At 42.2% G+C, this 18,563-nt stretch overlaps 1 protein-coding gene across 1 annotated transcript; it reads right to left on the bottom strand.

Moving 5' to 3' along the window:
- Positions 1-5,471: 5,471 nt before the first annotated feature.
- sh2b1 (SH2B adaptor protein 1) lies at positions 5,472-18,446 on the bottom strand. The gene is given in 10 exon segments (XM_074657053.1): positions 5,472-5,909; positions 5,911-6,038; positions 8,586-8,760; positions 10,229-10,440; positions 10,620-10,763; positions 12,086-12,168; positions 12,303-12,394; positions 12,536-12,637; positions 12,887-14,996; positions 18,275-18,446. Coding segments are annotated over 9 exon segments (2,922 nt in total). The 5' UTR covers positions 14,603-14,996; positions 18,275-18,446; the 3' UTR covers positions 5,472-5,639.
- Between the last annotated feature and the right edge of the window lie 117 nt (positions 18,447-18,563).

Raw genomic sequence — 18,563 nt, 5'->3', positions numbered from 1 at the left:
AACAACAAAACACGGCAGCGGGTGCGTTTCATTTACTCAAACCCGGCACCTGCTGTACAATGTGACACGGGGTCCACTCAAGCGGGTGGGCTTATACCAATCATTAGAAATCAACAATAAATATTTTAATTAATTAAATGTGTATAATTATATTTAGAATAACTATTTTTCAGTGATGTAAGTACTCACGAAGTACTAATGTTGCCGCATAAGAACATCAAGTCAAAAACAACCGGGCTACGCCGAGATACTGTAACGGGCGCACCAATCGTAAACCCCCGCCCACTTACTTAATCCAACACCCGATTGGATAAAAACTTTCTGTCAATCATTTCTGACCTTTTTTCTAATTGGTTTGGTTTCCTGTCAATCATTTAATCCTCCAGGCTGTCCTCATAAAGGTCATGTGAGGAAACTGATGCAGCAGGAGGATGTTTTTAATTTGCTTTCAGCAAATAAACTACTAATTAAAAATGTATTTAACTGTGAGCTGGATTCAATTCAGTTTTATAAATATAAGTTATATCCCAATAACAAGTAATAGAATATTTTAAAAGGCTACTTTTAACACAAAAGCCTCCCAAAAAATAAGAAATAAGACAATAAGTGAACCATATTTACAAATATACCCCAACATTTTAAGTACATACTATTTTACCAAATATTAAATCAGCATGAAAATACATTCTTGACCTTGGAAACAGTAATTCTGACAAAAAAAAAGTCCACTCATTGGTTTGGTTTCCTGTCAATCATTTCATCCTCATAAAGGTCATGTGAGGAAACTGATGCAGCAGCAGGATGATTTTAATTTGGTTTCAACAAAGAAACTACGAAACTGTGAGCTGGATTCAATTCACTTTTATAAATATATTATATATATATATATATATATTATTATTATAGTTATATCCCAAATAACAATAGAATATTTTAAAAGGCTATTTTTTAACTTAGTTGCCCCTCCAAAAAAAGAAGAAATAAGACAATAAGTGAACCATATTTACAAATTTACCCCCAAAATAAAGTGGTTTTAGTACATATTATTGTATATATATATGTCTTATAATCAACAGCTCCCAGTTCACCACACGTTCCTCCTCCTATATGTTCCTCTGCTGGAATACTACCGGACTCCAAGTTGTCTGCGTAGTAATTTAAATAAAGCCACATTAAAACAATTACAAAGTCAATATATCAAGGATTAATAGGACTTATGTCTCAGCAGGATTTGGAAAAACTTGTCCATGCATTCATCTCCAGTAGACTTGACTACTGTAACGGTGTCTTTACAGCTCTCCCTAAGATATTGATTACATTACGTATTATATATTAATATACGCTGTTGCTGGAGTCCTCCCTAAGAACAAGAAAGTGGATCACATCACTCCAGTTCTGAGGTCTTTACACCGGCTTCTTGTATACTATAGAATACTGAATAATGGTTTATTAGAAGACCGGCTTTACCGTTTGTACATTTTGCAAACTGCTTTGCCTGCAAACATTTTGTTTTGTATTGCTTTTTAATATCTTCCTGTCCAGAGACCGCAGATGCAAAATTAGCTATATGTCAAAGTTAACGCGTCATGTCCGTTGTAACGCCACTAATTTCTTTAATTTAACCTCTGATTTTTCAGGTTGTAGCGGCTCAGTTTGAAAGCTAGTGAAGACGCATATCCCACATAAAAGTCACGAGAAAAAAAGTCGTAATATTACGAGAATACAGTCATAACTTTACGAGAAAAAAAGAAAATAACACGTAAAATTACTACTTTATATTACTTTTTTTTCTCGTAAATTTATGACTTTATTATCATAATATTAAGACTTTATTCTCATAATATTACGACTTTATTATCATAATATTACGACTTTATTCTCATAATATTAAGACTTTTCTTTCTCGTAAATTTATGACTTTATTCTCATATTAAGACTTTATTCCCATAATATTACGACTTTATTCTCGTATTACGACTTTTCTTTCTCGTAAATTTAAGACTTTATTCTCATAATATTATGACTTTATTCTCGAAATCTCAGATTTATTTTTTCCCTCAATGTGGCCCTAATACTCCGTCGTACCGTCGTACCATAGACCTACAACAATGATAAATAAAAATGAAAATGTAAACAAAGAACAGTTATTCATTTCCATTATTAAAACTCCAAAGGGAGCCTCTGGAGAGGAGCTGAAGAGATGCAGGTTACTGACCTCTGATCTAACAGTGTATGTGATTTAACAAATAGCATCTAAAGAACGCTAAAAAAAAGAAAAAGAAAAGACGACACAACCAACAGCTATGTTTCACTATATTTATATTATATCATTAAATTCAATGTAGTACCTGAAACTAACCACACGGGGCGGACAGACGACGCTGCCCGCCCTCAACACACGGTCCCAGCAAAGAGAGAAAAGAGACAGAGAAAGGCACAAAGAGTTTTGAAACTGAGAAAAGGACACTGAACATGATGATTTAAGGGAGGGGGGGGGGAGGTCATATAGACGAATACATGGGCAAAGAAAAGGCCGGTAGAAATGACTGGGTGGGTTTATGTGGTGCGTAAAGAAAACAGGCAAGCTCTAAACTGAATGATGACGACAGACACAGAAAGGCACAAGTAGAAAAAGTAGGTATTCTCATTGACATTTTCTGCTAATTGTATTTTTTTAAATTTTTTTTATACCCTTGATGATGAATGGAGGTTGAGGAGGAGAAGACAGCATGAAAAGAGAGGATAACTGTAGCCTTGACAACGAGGCATTATAGCAAATCTTATTTTTTATATATATATATATATATATATATATATATATATATATATATATATATATATATATATATATATATATATATATATATATATATATATATATATATATATATATATAGTTTCCTTCTTTTTATCCCAAAATTAAAAAAAAAAAAAAGGCACAAACACATTTTCAATTACAAGATGGAGTTGGAACAAGTGTTACATGGAGTAAGCATAAAAAATAAAAATAATAAAAAGGTGTCTTAAAAACAAATAAAATTAATACTATTATTCTGACCGTCATTATTATTATTATTATTATTATTTCCATCAATAATTATTGTTATTGGTATCATCAATAATTTCTCTTTTGTGTCAGAGAGAAAGAGAGAGAGACATTTTACTGAGTGATGCTGCTGAGTGTGACTGAGGTAAATGTTTCCTGCCTGCTCCGGTTCGTTCGTTCGTGTGCCACTTAGACCCAAAAACACTCCATGTTGTGTTGAGAGAACGCCAAACCAAACTCCATTGAAAAATCGGCCAATTTAAGGCTGCCTCGTGCGCTGGCAAACATAATCTTTGAGGAACTTTTATACAGATAATAATCTCTTTTTAACAATTTTTTTGCCCCACAATCTTATTCTGCTAATGTGCACAATAATGGGCTTCAACTAACGATTATTTTTGTTATCAAGTAGATTCATTTTTACTTCACCTTGCAATTTATGTCACCAAATGCTTTTGTATGGTTTAAATTTCTATATTTTTTTGTTTTATATACCTCTTATAATTTATTTATTTTACTTATTCTGTATTTGTTTGTATTACTGATGTCTTTTTGCTGCTACGACAACCACATATCCACTGCAGGGGATCAATAAAGGTTTATCTTATCTTAAAATGTCCATCAGAATGTCAGATCTGTAGGTGTCTGAGTCTAAAGACGTAAAAACAAAGAAAAGGCAGCAAATTCTCACATTTCTGAAGCTGGATACAACAAATGTTTTTTGCTTAGAAAATGAAAATCTAAATCAACATTAGTGTTATTATTATTATTTATACATTCAAACACATATTGTGTTTATTTTAAATTGACATTTCACGCGTCTGTTCGGTCTTGTAGTTCTTCCAATCAGACGTGAATGTAGTAGTGTATTCATATTTTAAAGGGGTAGTTGTGGTGTTTCTCAGTGTGGTTGTATGAGGTTCTTCTCCATAGTCAGTGTGTATTATCTACAGTAGAAACAGACAGGAGTTACCAGCACGGGGGGGCAGCAGCTAAACGCGTTTTAGACACCTAAAAAAATCAATTTCAGTTTAAGTCAACGCTATATTTAGAATATTTTCACCGCTTTACCTCGCCGTCAGACGGCCCTTTCTGACGGGGAACTGAAGCTGTTATCTGTGCTCTCTTCAAAGCCACCAGACTCCATTCACAAAAACAGTAATTTGACCTCTCAGAACACAGGAGGTGCTGGTCTACTGCTACCTCCATCGGTTAGTTTGTTCGTGTTATTGTGTGACTTTGGTGTTTTAAAGGATTAGTTCAGAAACTAAAACTAAAGTCACACAATAACACAAACAAACTAACTAACTGATCGATGCAGCGGTAGACCAGCAACGCCATGTTCTGAAAGGTAAAACTACTGTTTTGATCAATGGAGACTGGTGGCTTTGAAGAGAGCACATAACGGCTTCAGTTCCCCGTCAGAAAGCGGTCTGACGGCGAGGTAAAGCGGTGAAAACTTTCTAAATATAGCGTATACACTTAAACTGATATTGATTTTTCTATGCTCTCTTCAAAGACACCAGACTCCATTGAAAAAATCTGTAATTCTACCTCTCAGAACACAGGAGAGTTGCTGGTCTACCGCTGCGTCAATCGGTTAGTTTGTTTGTGTTATTGTGTGACTTTAGCGTATCTGAATTAGCTCTCTAAAGTCTCACAATAACACAAACAAACTAACCGATGGAGGCAGCGGTACACCAGCACCTCCTGTGTTCTGAGAGGTAAAATTACTGTTTTTATCAATGGAGTCTGGTGGCTGTCTGACGGCGAGGTAAAGAGGTAAAAATATTCTAAATATAGCGTACACTTAAACTGCTATTGATGTTCTTAGGTGTCTAAAATCTGTTTTGCTGCCGCCCCCCCATCCTGGTAACTCCTGCCTGTTTCTCCATGTAGAAGCTTTTAAATGGAGCCTGCTGTGACGTGGTCTCGCTACCAGGTAGAGAGTGTAGTTTTGGGTCTACCTGCCACAGTACAGATGTCTGTAGTGTGTGTTTGGCCTCTGGGCTAGCGTAGTGTGCTGTCTTGGCAGGACCACTGTGAGGTATCAGGACTGCTGGCTTCACAGCGCTCCAGCTCTCGCTGCTGTTCACGTACCAGGAGGAGAGCCCGCTGTGAGTCGTACCGGCAAAAAACACAAAGCTTATCTGACTAAATACTAAAGAAAAAAGAAATGTACCGCTAGTTAGTGTTGTAAAGCTGCTCTCACCCGTCTCTCCGTCTCTGCTTCTCTCTCTCTCGTATAGTGTTAGTACTTTTACACCACCTCTTCCTCCTCCTCCTCCTCCTCCTCCTCCTCCTCCTCCTCCTCCTCCTCCTCCTCCTCCTCCTCCTCCTCCTCCTCCTCCTCCTCCTCCTCCTCCTCCTCCTCCACCTCCACCGCTTCTCCTCCACCTTGCTAACAAAATAAAAATACTGGTTATGAATGGCTATGATGTACGCCGCCTCATCCAATCTCACGTTCGTTCGCTCACACACACACTCAAACACAAACACACATACACTCCTCCTCCTTCTCCTTCTCCTCCTCCTTCTCCTCCTCCTCCTCCTCATCCTCTTTCTCTTCCTCCTCCTCCTGGTCTTCCCTTCATCAGAAGAAGGAGTACTGGTTGTCGATGGCTCGGGGCGCCCTCGCTCCGTCCCTCTCTTCTCCTCCCTCCACGGCTTCTAATTGGCGGAGAGGAGTGTCCCTGTCCCTCTCCTCCCAGTCTTCCACTCCTCCTCCACTACCACCTCCGCTGCCTCCACTTCCTCCTCCTCCTCCTCCTCCTGTCGTCGCCGTTGTCACCACAGTCGCCGCTCCTCCTCCTCCTGCTCCTCCTCCTGCTCCTCCTCCTGCTGCTCCTCCTCCTCCTCCTACTCCTACCTCCTCCTCCTCCTCCAGCCTCCGTCTCGTTTCCTCCTCTCTCCTGGGGAGGAGTCGGGGGCGGCGGGCGGCCCGGCGGCAGCGGAGGAGGCTGAGGTGGGCTACGGGGTCTGCTGGTCAAGTCTGCATGGAGCAGAAACAGACGAGAGAGAGAGAGAGAGAGAGAGACAGAGAGAGAGAGAGAGAGAGACAGAGAGAGAGAGAGAGAGAGAGAGAGAGAGAGAGAAAGAAAGGGAAAAAAAGGAGGGAAATGAGAGAGAAAAGTGTAAATAAAGGAAGGCAGAGGAGGAAGAGGAAATAAGGCCAAAAGGTGGAGTGAAGGAGTGAAGTGACAGCGTGAGGAGGGTGAGAGGCGGGAGAGAAAAAGAGAGAAAGTGACCGTGAGTGGGCGGTTAGGTGGAAGAAGTCTGCGGTCATGGAGTCCATCATGGGAGTCATGGAGGCAGTCCAATACCAGGAACACACACACACACACGCACGCACGCACGCACGCACACACACACACACAGTCTTAACACTATGATCAATAGTAGACATCGTTTGATCAGTAGAAGGTTTTCAAAGTTAACGCAAATTTGTTTTAACGCCACTAATTTCTTTAACGCATTAACTTGTGATGTTTAGATTGTAGCGGTTCAGTTTTAAAGCTCGAGATGAAGATACTGGCATCATCTGAAACTATAAAGCCTGATGAATCCATCGCTACCAACCATGTCATACTAGCTCATCATGAAGGAGGTGAAATAACACTCCAAACTAACGCTCAAATTTGGTGAGGAAAAACTGTCATGGCCATCTTCAAAGGGGTTAAAAATTAATGTCTACATTTATTTTTAATATTATTTTTGATACATTTAATGACATTTATTTATTTATTTTTGTTTTAGTTCCGTCAAATATCTTCAATATATATATATATATATGCATCCTATATATATATATATATATATATATATATATATATATATATACTGTATAATGAGACTGCAATGAGAAATATGTCCGACATAAAGAAATTCAGCCACTCGCTCCCAAACACTCCCTCTCTCCCTCTCTCCCTCTCTCCCTCTCTCCCTCTCTCCCTCTCTCAGAGGTTCTCTCAGCCGAGTCCGGTCTCACTTACACACAGTCAGAGATGGGGGTTGATGGAGAGTCAGGATGGCGCGTGGTGATGACATCACAGACTGTAGGCCGACTGCCTGCTCTGTCTCGGCCTGCAAGGGATGAGCCAACGGATACAACAGACAACAACAACAACAACAACAACAGAGAGGTCAGAACAGCGATGGGTGCAGCAACACAGGAGCAGCTGGAGAACGCTGCAGGTCAGCGGTTAATATTAGTTTCTACTCCCGACTGCCATTTTGAACACTTCTGACACGCTGAACTTTTAGTGTTTTTTGTTGAAGTTGAGGAGTTTGATGCTTCTTAGACAAACAAGCAGATGTTGTTTGAGATCTACGGTGACATGGAGAAGAGAGGAGGATGACGTGAGAGATGAAGTAGATGTGACTGATGTTTATATATATATCTATATCTGTAGATATAGATATAAAATCAGATATGAGCAGCATGCATGTGCACAAACACATAAAAACACCTTTGATGGGTTTACTTCCAGCAGACACACCTTCATGATGATCTTCCAGGTTTCAAACCGTGAAGGGCCGCTCACATGCCACGTTTTTTTAGCTCTCAAATCTACTGTTGTCAACGTAGACACCCTGCAAAATATTTAAACTTCTGGAACGCAGTACTGCATGTCTTATGACGAGGAACAACCAGCCGGCAGATATCTGTAAATATCATATTATCGACGCTAAATATAAGGAGAAGTTAATCATTTTAGTGCAAGACTACCCGGAGCTTTACATCTCTCCCACAGACTATTTGATTAAATCCCAGCGTCCCCCTTAATGCCCGGTTCAGACTACACGATGTCAGCCTGATTATAGCCCGATGCGGCCGTCATCTCAGATCAGGAACTATAAATAAGTGTCGTGTGTGATAATCAATGGTTTTATCTTGTGTAGTGTGTCGTAGTTCACGTCAACCGATGCCGTCAACCGATGGTTTCCACGACGTGTTCCGTGGACGGCCGTGAATCTGACTGGCTGAGCTCAGACGCACACAGCTGTAAACAGAAGACTACTTATTATGCAGAATGATGTCATCGCACCTTCAACTGCTGCCGGACCTCGCGGTAGGATATTCAATCTAGGTTGTGTCGGAGTAAAAAAACACCAACGCCGTTGCGTCTTTGCGCATGGAGCATCCCGTTGCGCGCCCGCTTTCTCTTCTCCCTGTGAATTATATTTTTAGAGTTTTCCCCTGGAGCCTCGTGGGCCCCTTTACATGGTCGGGCTCGGAGGGCTTGAGCCACGGTAAGCCCGTATATTAAGACGGCGGTGCCGGGAGAGAGTGTATTGTCGGAGGAGGGGACCAACGTGTAGTCGGTCATGCGTCGCGGCCAAGTCACGACAAGAATTTCTGACTCTCTATCGTCTAATCTGACATAGTGACCATGGTAACCGTCAAACACATCCTGTAGTCTGATCCTGGCTTTAGGCCTTAAACGCTGAACGCTTTGTTTCCTCTCTGATCACCGTCGCTGGTTTTTCTGTGTCTCTTCTTTGTATATTTGGAGAGAGTAGTGAGGTTCACTCGTACCTGGCTGGCGAACAGCGGTGGCACCCACGAAGCTGATGAGCGTGACGTCCGAGGCGCCGCCGGACTCCAGGGGGATCGGGTGCACCCGGAAGTGCTCCAGCATGTCGAAGATTGACTGGAACCAAAGGTGCTGCACTCGGCACTGACCGTCCTCGTTCAGGGACAGACGGAGGTGCTGGAGGGAAGAAGAGAGCAAAGACGGGATGAATTTAATCTGAAAACAACTCCGACTTCCAGCTCCTGCAGCGAAACCATTTCCTGATTTATCTGTTTTATATCGTTGTCAACTGAATATCTTTAGTTTTTTTGGACTGTTGGTCGGACAAAACATTTGAAGACTTCTTGAAGACATATTTCACTATTTTCTGGCATTTTATAAACCACAAATGCATTGATTAGAGAGAAAATAACCGGGGGATTGATAATAAACGATAGTTGCATCCCAAAACAGAAACTAAACATACGACATCTCAAAACTCAAAATGACAGGTGTGTTACATCTTAAACGTTCCCCGTGGAGTCTTTGGACCACTAGTTGCAATAATGGAGCATGGGGACACACAGGTGACGCAATAAACAGTCCCGCCACTATTGCCCTGACCTACAGGTGGCAGTAGTGAACCAACAAAAGCAGCAATGCAATCACGGAGGTGAATTAACCCTTTACAAACAGCCTCCTGCAGGAAATCGTTGTTTGTATGATCCTGTTTAAGTCCCTCTAAAATAAAACCATAATATCGAGAGCATTCATTATTTTTGCAGCAGGAAGGCTTCTGTCTTTTCACGTCATCATGTGATGACGTCACTACATTATGTTATGTACAGTACAAAACATGGTGACAACACGCGGTGGCTCCAGAGTATTGCCCCGTAACGAAATAATAATAATAAAAAAAACAGTCTGTCTTTCACGTCATCACATTGTACGGAACCTGCTAAAATCTATAATAAATAAATAAATGACTCAATAAAAAAATTTAAAAAATGTAATTAAATGTAGCAAAAAAAATAATATAAAAAATAAATGTAGCCATTAATTGAAGCCTATCTCCATGACAACACACATTGAGTGACTGTCGTCTCATTTGCATAATGAGGCAGAAATGTATACAGAAAAGAATACAGAAATAAATAAGTTTGGGGAAATAAATAAAGGGTGAAATGCAAAGGGAAAATCATGCATCAATAAATAAATACATACATTTAAAAATAAATATAAAATAAATGCATAATTAAATAAAAAATAAATGCAAGACAAATAAATAATAAATGCAAATATAAAAAAATCTATTTCAAAATGAAAAAATCTATATATACATAAATAAATAAAAGGGAAAATTAAAGAGAAGAGTAAATAAATAAGGAAATTAATACAAAGATAAATAAATAAAGAAACAAATTAAAACAAAAATATCAATTTATGTCACATTTGATCAATTCATTAATGGTTACATTTATTTTTAATATTATTTTTGCTACATTTAATGTCATTTATTTATTTATCTTTGTTTAGTTCCATCAAATATTTTATATATAAATTGTTTCTTCAATTTCAACACTTTTATTAATTATTATTGTTTATTATTGACTGAGTTTAAAGCGTTAAAGAAATAAATCACACAGAGCTGAAGTCCCAGACTCACCTTGGCCTTGCCCTGGAAGTTAAAGGTGAGGACGTATTCCCCGCGCCGTGTCTCGCTCTGGCGAACAAGGAAGACGCCGTGGCTCGCCGGGCCTCCAGCCAACACCAGCTGAGCAGCTTTGAGACGGGACAGCGTGCCGTGGAACCACTGACACTCGCTGAGCGGGTGCTCCACAGCCTCGGCGGTGATCACCTCAGAGAACAGGAAGGAGCCTGGAGGATGGTGAATATGGCACATATGATACTTTAAGGTATAAAATGGAGCATTTTCACAGCATGTTATTGTCATTATAAACGGAAAACTGGAAGGCTTTTTGGTGCCGCCTGGCCAACTGAGCTTTGGTTCAATACCTACATCTTTATTGTTTAAAAGAAAAGGACGTTTGGCTCACCTGTGGCGTCTGGCGTCTCAGCGAAAGGGGTGCCGAGGCTAACCCCGCCCCGGCTGTCTGGTTCGTCGAGAGGGGCTCGAGGTGGCAGCTCCGGTGGGAGGGGATCCATCAGAGGCGAGGAGCCTCCAATACCTCCGTAACACACTGAGACAACGATAAAAGAAAGTTATTAACTATATCAGGGGTCAGCGACCTTTACTATCAAAAGAGACATTTTAGGCAAACAAAAAAAGAAAAAATCTGTCTGAAGCTGCAAAACATTTGAGCATTGTGATGAAGGTAACAGTTTAAAAAAATAAATAGAAAAAACTCGTAATATTACAAGAATAAAGTCATAACTTTATGAGAAAAAAAGAATAAAACGTAAAATGACTACTTTATGAATTTATGACTTTATTCTCTAAATCTCAGATTTATTTTTTTCCTCAATGTGGCCCTAACACTCCGTCGTACCGTCGTACCATAGATCTACAACAATGATAAATAAAAATGAAAATATAAAAAAAAAACAGTTATTCATTTCCATGTTTAAACCTCCACAGGGAGCCACTGGAGAGGAGCTGAAGAGACGCAGGTTGCTGACCGCTGAACTCGGGGTTAGCAGCAAAATGCTCACATGCTGTGGTTTTTGCTCAAATCCATTTTTTCGCCAGCGTTCCCAAGCGCCTCTTTTTCAGGGCGTGACGGCTCCAAGATTAAAGTATAAGCAGCGTGCACCACATGTCATGTGACAAGGAATAACCAAACTCAGGCTTTACTTTCTTCTGTTAATACAAGAAGTTAATCATTTTAGTCTAGCAGGTCTACCCAGAGCTACTACTTCACTGGCTTCACCCTTTCTGTCCGAGAACATCACAACAATCAAAATCAAACAGTAAAGCAACGATTTACAGTTAGTTTAGTCAGTGAGGCTTTTACTGCTAAATTAAACTTCATCATCATCATCGCAGCATGCAGCGCGCCCCTTAGTCTACGCTATATTTAGAATATTCTACCGCTGCCTCGATTGGTTAGTTAGTTTGTGTTATTGGTGTTTTAAAGGATTAGTTCATACGCTAAAGTCACACAATAACTAACCGATGGAGGCAGCGGTAGAGCAGCAGCTCCTGTGTTCTGTGAGGTAACATTACTGTTTTTGTGAATGGAGTCTGGTGGCTTTGAAGAGAGCACAGATAACAGCTTCAGTTCCCCGTCAGAAAGGGCTGCCTGACGGCGAGGTAAAGCGGTGAAAATATTCTAAATATAGCTCACACTTAAACAGATTTTTTTAGGTGTCTAAAATGTGTTTAGCTGCAGTACGTCTCTTTGCTCCCGTGCTGTTAACTCCTGTCTGGTTCTACTGTAGGTAATACACTGACTATGGAGAAGAACCTCATACAACCACACTGAGAAACACCACAACTATCCCTTTGATACATGCACACACTAACATACAGTAAGAAAGAAGGGGGAACTTTCAGAAATACCTTGTGACAGACGGTCAACAGTCTCAGGCGTCCCGCTGATGTCCAACGGCCCCACGCACACACCTTCAGGATCTTCCTGTTCACTGTGGGAGACAGATGCTAGTTAGTTAGTTCATGTTGTCACACACAATGTTCTTCACATACTTTAACACCCGGGTGACCCCATTCAGTCATTCATTCAGTCATTCAGTGATTCATTCATTCAGTCATTCATTACCTGAGACAGATGCCGTTCCTGATGTCACTCAGCCAGGCTCTCATCTGCACTGCGTCACGGGTCTCGATCACGTACTGCGCTGAGCCGTCCAGCTGAGAGGGAATAAAAGAAGAAGAGAAAGCCGAGGGGTGAAGCTTCAAACTTCAAACTAACTGTCTCTCCTCATCTAATAGGGAATAAGCTGAAAACATAAGGAACTCTGGGTAAAAGGTGCCCAGAGTTGGCAGAGTTACCTGCAGCAGAAAGGTGTTCTCCTTATCGGGGACCTCCAGCGCTGTGGTGCTCCTCACATCCGCGATGGAGCAGCAAGGGACCGTCAGCCGGGGCTTCGATGACTGGGGAGACAAACCGAGCAACATCAATAACTGACTAACCAATAGAGGAGGACTGGCGCCGGAGAGCAGAACCGCTGCCATGACCCCCCCCCCCCCCCCCCCCGAAAACGCAAACAAAGGACTGTTCCCACATCTGTTCTTCTGCTGCCTGGGATCAATAAGATTGATCTGATCTGATCTCGTATGCAGGAATGATTTAAATTTAACACATCAGCTGACTGTAAACGTGTTTTAACGTTTCACACTTACTTTAGGTGGAATGAAGAATTCCAAGTAGTACTCCTCTCCCCGCTCGCCACCTTCTCGGTCCCTCTCTTTGAGGACCAGACGACACTTGTGCCAGCGTCCTCCTCTCCAGGGCACGTTCCCTCCGCTGGCCAGCGGCTGCACCGCGCCGGCCTGAGCTGCAGCAGACGAAGCCGAGGCGGCATTGTTGTTGTCCGTACCGTGATGCAGGAGACCGAACGAGAAGCCGGAAAAGCCGTGGCTTGCGCTCAACTCGTCGCTGGATGAGCTGACGCTCACTCCGCCCTCTCGCACCAACCGGCCCACCTTCCTCGGAGGTCCCATGGCGGCGGCGGCGGCACTGCTCGGAGGCAGCGTGGAGGAGGCGGAGTGAGGGCCGGCGGCTGTCGGGGTGAGGACAGGAGGAGGGGATCGCGATAGTCTGAGTTTCTCGAGACGATGGCTCCACTTCTCCTTCTCGCCTCCTTCGCCGTTGCTCCGCCGCCGATCCCGAGCAGCCTCCGAAAGAGACAGAGAGGTGGCGCTGCTTGAAGATGAGGGCGGCAGCGAGGAGGAGGAGGAGTGGGGAAGGGAGAGGGGCATGGACAGGGAAACAGGCATGGAGGAGGTGGGTGTAGGAGGCTGCGTACCAGAGTTCCTCTTTGAGGTTGAAACCAAGGTGGCGTCCTGCACGCCCATCGTGTAGCTGTAGCTGGAGGGCAGCTGGCTCTGGGCCGAGTCACTGGACGAGCTCCGCCAGTGCAGGATGCCCCGGACGCTCCCCCGCACACTGCGACCCACGCTCCGCAGAGAGAAGCGTTTCTTCAGTTTGTTTTTGGAGTTGGGCGTACCGTTACCTTTGGAGCCAGGTGGAGGAGAGGCCGAGGGTGGAATCTGAGGAGTGTAGGACGGGTCGGCGCTGTCCACCTCTGCAGACTCTGCCTCCCGCTCTTCTGGCTCTACGTCTTCCCCCACAGACGCTACCCCTAACCAGCTGTCCTCCTCTTCCTCAACTGGTGCTTCCCCATTCCCAGGGGCCATCATAGCCCCCCTCTCCTCACGCCGGCCGTTGTTCCCTCCCACTGAGGAGCAACATGACGATGATGAAGATGGAGGCAGGACTTGGCCGTGGGCGTAAGAATCTTGAAACCTGTCCCCGCTGCGGTTCTCCAGCACCAGCCGTGCCGGCGCAGGCTTCGATAAGACCCGTGTCGTGTTAATCGGGGGACACGGGAGGATAGCGCCCCCAGACGCCGACAGGGGCGAAACCGCTTCCTCTTCCAGGGAAGTAGCATCTGACTGGGGAGCCCAGCTCGCCATGTCGTCCCTCCCAGAAGCACAGCTCTGCGGGAGCGCCCCCTCCAGCTCACTCTGGAAGTGACGGACGAAGCGGTCGGTGAAGCGCCGGCAGAAGGCGGTCGCTGAGTCTGAAGAGTAGTGGGGGTTTTCCAGGAGAAAAGCCCGAAAGTGGCGTGCAAAGTCACCGGCTGCAACGCGGGCATGGAGCTCACAGAATTCGGTCCAGCTCAGGCATGGCGAGGGGGACGGCGTGGGGGTATCTGACAGGGAGGACGGGTGAGCCTGGGTTGGTGGGCTCACCAGAGGGGGCAGAGGAGGCGGCCGGGGGGACAGGGGCAGCATGGAGGGAGACGGAGGGGACGGAGATGGGGAGGGCGAGGGGGGTAACGGAGAGGAGTTTGCCGCCCTCGGGCTGGGCGGGGTTAAAAGAGAGCCGTTCATTCTGATTGGCTTGATGGTCGATCAAATCACTTCAAACATACAACAGAAAGCTGAAGTGATTGCACAGCTGGGGGGACTGACTGGGGGCAAACACGGCACATTGGTCTAATAATTTACAAATGAGTGTGAACTTAAGTGTTGTGCTCAGCCCCATCTAAAAATAAAGACTTAAAATGCACCGGACCCATGCAGGATGGGGTTAAAAGAGGTCAAATATCTCCGAGGCGAAGCTTTCTGCTACATTATTTTGTGAATTTAAATACGTTTTCAACGAGAACATGTGGGACTGAGACAGCCAGTAGATGGATGGATAGAGGAGGTAAGATGTGTGGGATTCACAAGGTGTGCCCCTTCTTCACCGTCTGTCAGACATCCAGAGAAACGTGGCCACATCCTGGAAACACACAGAAACAAACTGTGAGCACTTATTTACTCTGCAAATCACCCTCTGGAGACTTTACAGCTATAAAAATCAGGGATGCACAATGGGGCCGATCTATTCAATTCTCTTCTATATTTATATACTATATACATTATATAAGGATGCACCGATACCACTTTTTTCAGAGTACAAGTGCAAGTACTTCCATTTGGGCACTCGCCGATACCGAGTACCGATACGAGTACTTCTCTGTGCCAAAAGACCCTCGTTAACAGCCAGCTGGAGGATGTGAGCGACACACGGCAGGCTGTGGAGTCGCACCATTGGGGAGGTGGAGCGTGAGCGCGTGCAATAGGACCCGAAAAGTTAACGTGCTGCTGCCGTAAAGTGGTATCGGTGCCGTTGTATCGGAGCCGTTTTGAAAGTACGAGTACGAGTACATGAGCACAAGTACATGAGCACAGTAACGGACCCGATACCCGATACTGGTATCGGTGCATCCCTAACATTATATATAATATAAGTTTTGACCAATTTGTTGCTGCATTAAATTAGGTTGTTAAGGTTTTAACAGATTAGTGTTCATTTTGAGGATTTTTTACCAAGTTCCTAAGAAAGCAATATGTTGCGTTATACACAGTGAGACATACAGCTTATTAATTAAACACTGGTATCGGATCGGTCCACGGTATCGGCCGAAGCCCAGGTATCTCTATCGGTATCGGGACTGAAAAAGTCGGTGCATTTATTTTCACAGTGTGGTATTAGTAGTTTTACTGTGACAGAGTATTTTCAGAGTAGTATTGGTAGTTTTATTATAACAGAGTATTTTCAGTGTGGTATTAGTAGTTTTACTGTAATAGAGTATTTTCAGTGTGGTATTAGTAGTTTTACTGTAACAGAGTATTTTCAGTGTGGTATTAGTAGTTTTACTGTAATAGAGTATTTTCAGTGTGGTATTAGTAGTTTTACTGTAACAGAGTATTTTCAGTGTGGTATTAGTAGTTTTACTGTAATAGAGTATTTTCAGTGTGGTATTAGTAGTTTTACTGCAACAGAGTATTTTCACAGAGTAGTATTAGTACATTAACTGTAACAGAGTATTTTCAGAGTAGTACTTTTACTGTAACAGAGTATTTTCAGTGTAGTATTAGTAGTTTTACTGCAACAGAGTATTTTCAGTGTAGTATTAGTAGTTTTACTGTAATAGAGTATTTTCAGTGTGGTATTAGTAGTTTTACTGTAACAGAGTATTTTCAGTGTGGTATTAGTAGTTTTACTGTAATAGAGTATTTTCAGTGTGGTATTAGTAGTTTTACTGCAACAGAGTATTTTCACAGAGTAGTATTAGTACATTAACTGTAACAGAGTATTTTCAGAGTAGTACTTTTACTGTAACAGAGTATTTTCAGTGTAGTATTAGTAGTTTTACTGCAACAGAGTATTTTCAGTGTAGTATTAGTAGTTTTACTGTAATAGAGTATTTTCAGTGTGGTATTAGTAGTTTTACTGTAACAGAGTATTTTCAGTGTGGTATTAGTAGTTTTACTGTAATAGAGTATTTTCAGTGTGGTATTAGTAGTTTTACTGCAACAGAGTATTTTCACAGAGTAGTATTAGTACATTAACTGTAACAGAGTATTTTCAGAGTAGTACTTTTACTGTAACAGAGTATTTTCAGTGTAGTATTAGTAGTTTTACTGCAACAGAGTATTTTCAGAGTAGTATTAGTAGTTTTACTGTAAGAGTATTTTCAGAGTAGTATTAGTAGTTTTACTGTAAGAGTATTTTCAGTGTAGTATTAGTACTTTTACTGTAACAGAGTATTTTCAGTGTAGTATTAGTAGTTTTACTGCAACAGAGTATTTTCAGAGTAGTATTAGTAGTTTTACTGTAAGAGTATTTTCAGAGTAGTATTAGTAGTTTTACTGTAACAGAGTATTTTCAGAGCAGTATTAGTAGTTTTACTGCAACAGAGTATTTTCAGTGTAGTATTAGTAGTTTTACTGTAACAGAGTATTTTCAGTGTAGTATTAGTAGTTTTACTGTAACAGAGTATTTTCAGAGTAGTATTAGTAGTTTTACTGCAACAGAGTATTTTCAGAGTAGTATTAGTAGTTTTACTGTAACAGAGTATTTTCAGTGTAGTATTAGTAGTTTTACTGTAACAGAGTATTTTCAGAGTAGTATTAGTAGTTGTACTGTAACAGAGTAGTATTAGTAGTTGTACTGTAACAGAGTAGTATTAGTAGTTTTACTGTAACAGAGTATTTTCAGAGTAGTATTAGTAGTTTTACTGTAACAGAGTATTTTCAGAGTAGTATTAGTAGTTTTACTGTAACAGAGTATTTTCAGAGTAGTATTAGTAGTTTTACTGTAACAGAGTATTTTCAGAGTAGTATTAGTAGTTTTACTGTAACAGAGTGTTTTCAGAGTAGTATTAGTAGTTTTAGTGTAACAGAGTATTTTCAGAGTAGTATTAGTAGTTTTAGTGTAACAGAGTATTTTCAGAGTAGTATTAGTAGTTGTACTGTAACAGAGTAGTATTAGTAGTTGTACTGTAACAGAGTAGTATTAGTAGTTGTACTGTAACAGAGTAGTATTAGTAGTTGTACTGTAACAGAGTAGTATTAGTAGTTGTACTGCAGTAGAGGACCTGGATACTTCCTCCAGCAGGTTATTGATGCTAGCTGCTGATATTGTTGTCTTAATATCAGGTTCTCTCTCGTTAGCATGCTAACATGAACTAGCTCGTTAGCATGCTAACATGAATGTGTGTCTCATTCAGCTCTGTACAGGCGTGTAGCCGTGTCCAGCTAACAGCTAACCCGATAACACCAGCCTGCTGCTAATCAGCAGCTTTATCTGGTGATGCTGGTAGTATTTATCTCAGTTAGTGACGCTGCTGAGCTGAAGACACATTCAACCACCAGCAGCTAGCAGCTAGCAGCTAACAGCCAGCAGCTAACAGCCAGCAGCTAACAGCCAGCAGCTAACAGCCAGCAGCTAACAGCTAGCAGCTAACAGCCAGCAGCTAGCAGCTAACAGCCAGCAGCTAACATCTAGCAGCTAACAGCCAGCAGCTAGCAGCCAACAGCCAGCAGCTAGCAGCTAACAGCCAGCAGCTAGCAGCTAACAGCCAGCAGCTAGCAGCTAACAGCTAACAGCTAACAGCTAGCAGCTAACAGCTAACAGCTAACCGTTAGCTGTTAGCTATTAATAAACCAGCTAGCTTTAGCTAACCTAGCTATCTATATAGTTCCTCCTCAGTGTGTGTTGGTGTTCTCTACCTGTATATCTCAGTCCAGTGAGTTCCTCCGTGTCTCTGTGGTGAGTCCTGGCTCACAGTTCATCATCATTATAGTATAATAACAGATGAATACTGATGTTAGAGGTTGTTGTTGTTGCTGATCAGTGAGTAATGTTGCTATCAGCCTGAACCCGTCCTCTACTCTCGCTCTCTGACTCAGTCTCGCGATAGTTCAGGTCGTCAGGTCGTTGACAGCTGCTGTTACAAAAAAAGAGTAAAAACGTGATTTTAAGGAAAAACTCAAAAAACTGTGAACCGGAAGAACGAGC

This window comes from Sebastes fasciatus, chromosome 13 (assembly GCF_043250625.1).
Source record: "Sebastes fasciatus isolate fSebFas1 chromosome 13, fSebFas1.pri, whole genome shotgun sequence".
Lineage (NCBI taxonomy): Eukaryota > Metazoa > Chordata > Actinopteri > Perciformes > Sebastidae > Sebastes > Sebastes fasciatus.
The sequence above is the reverse complement of the archived record's forward strand: the minus strand, read 5'-3'. Positions and strand labels throughout refer to the sequence as shown.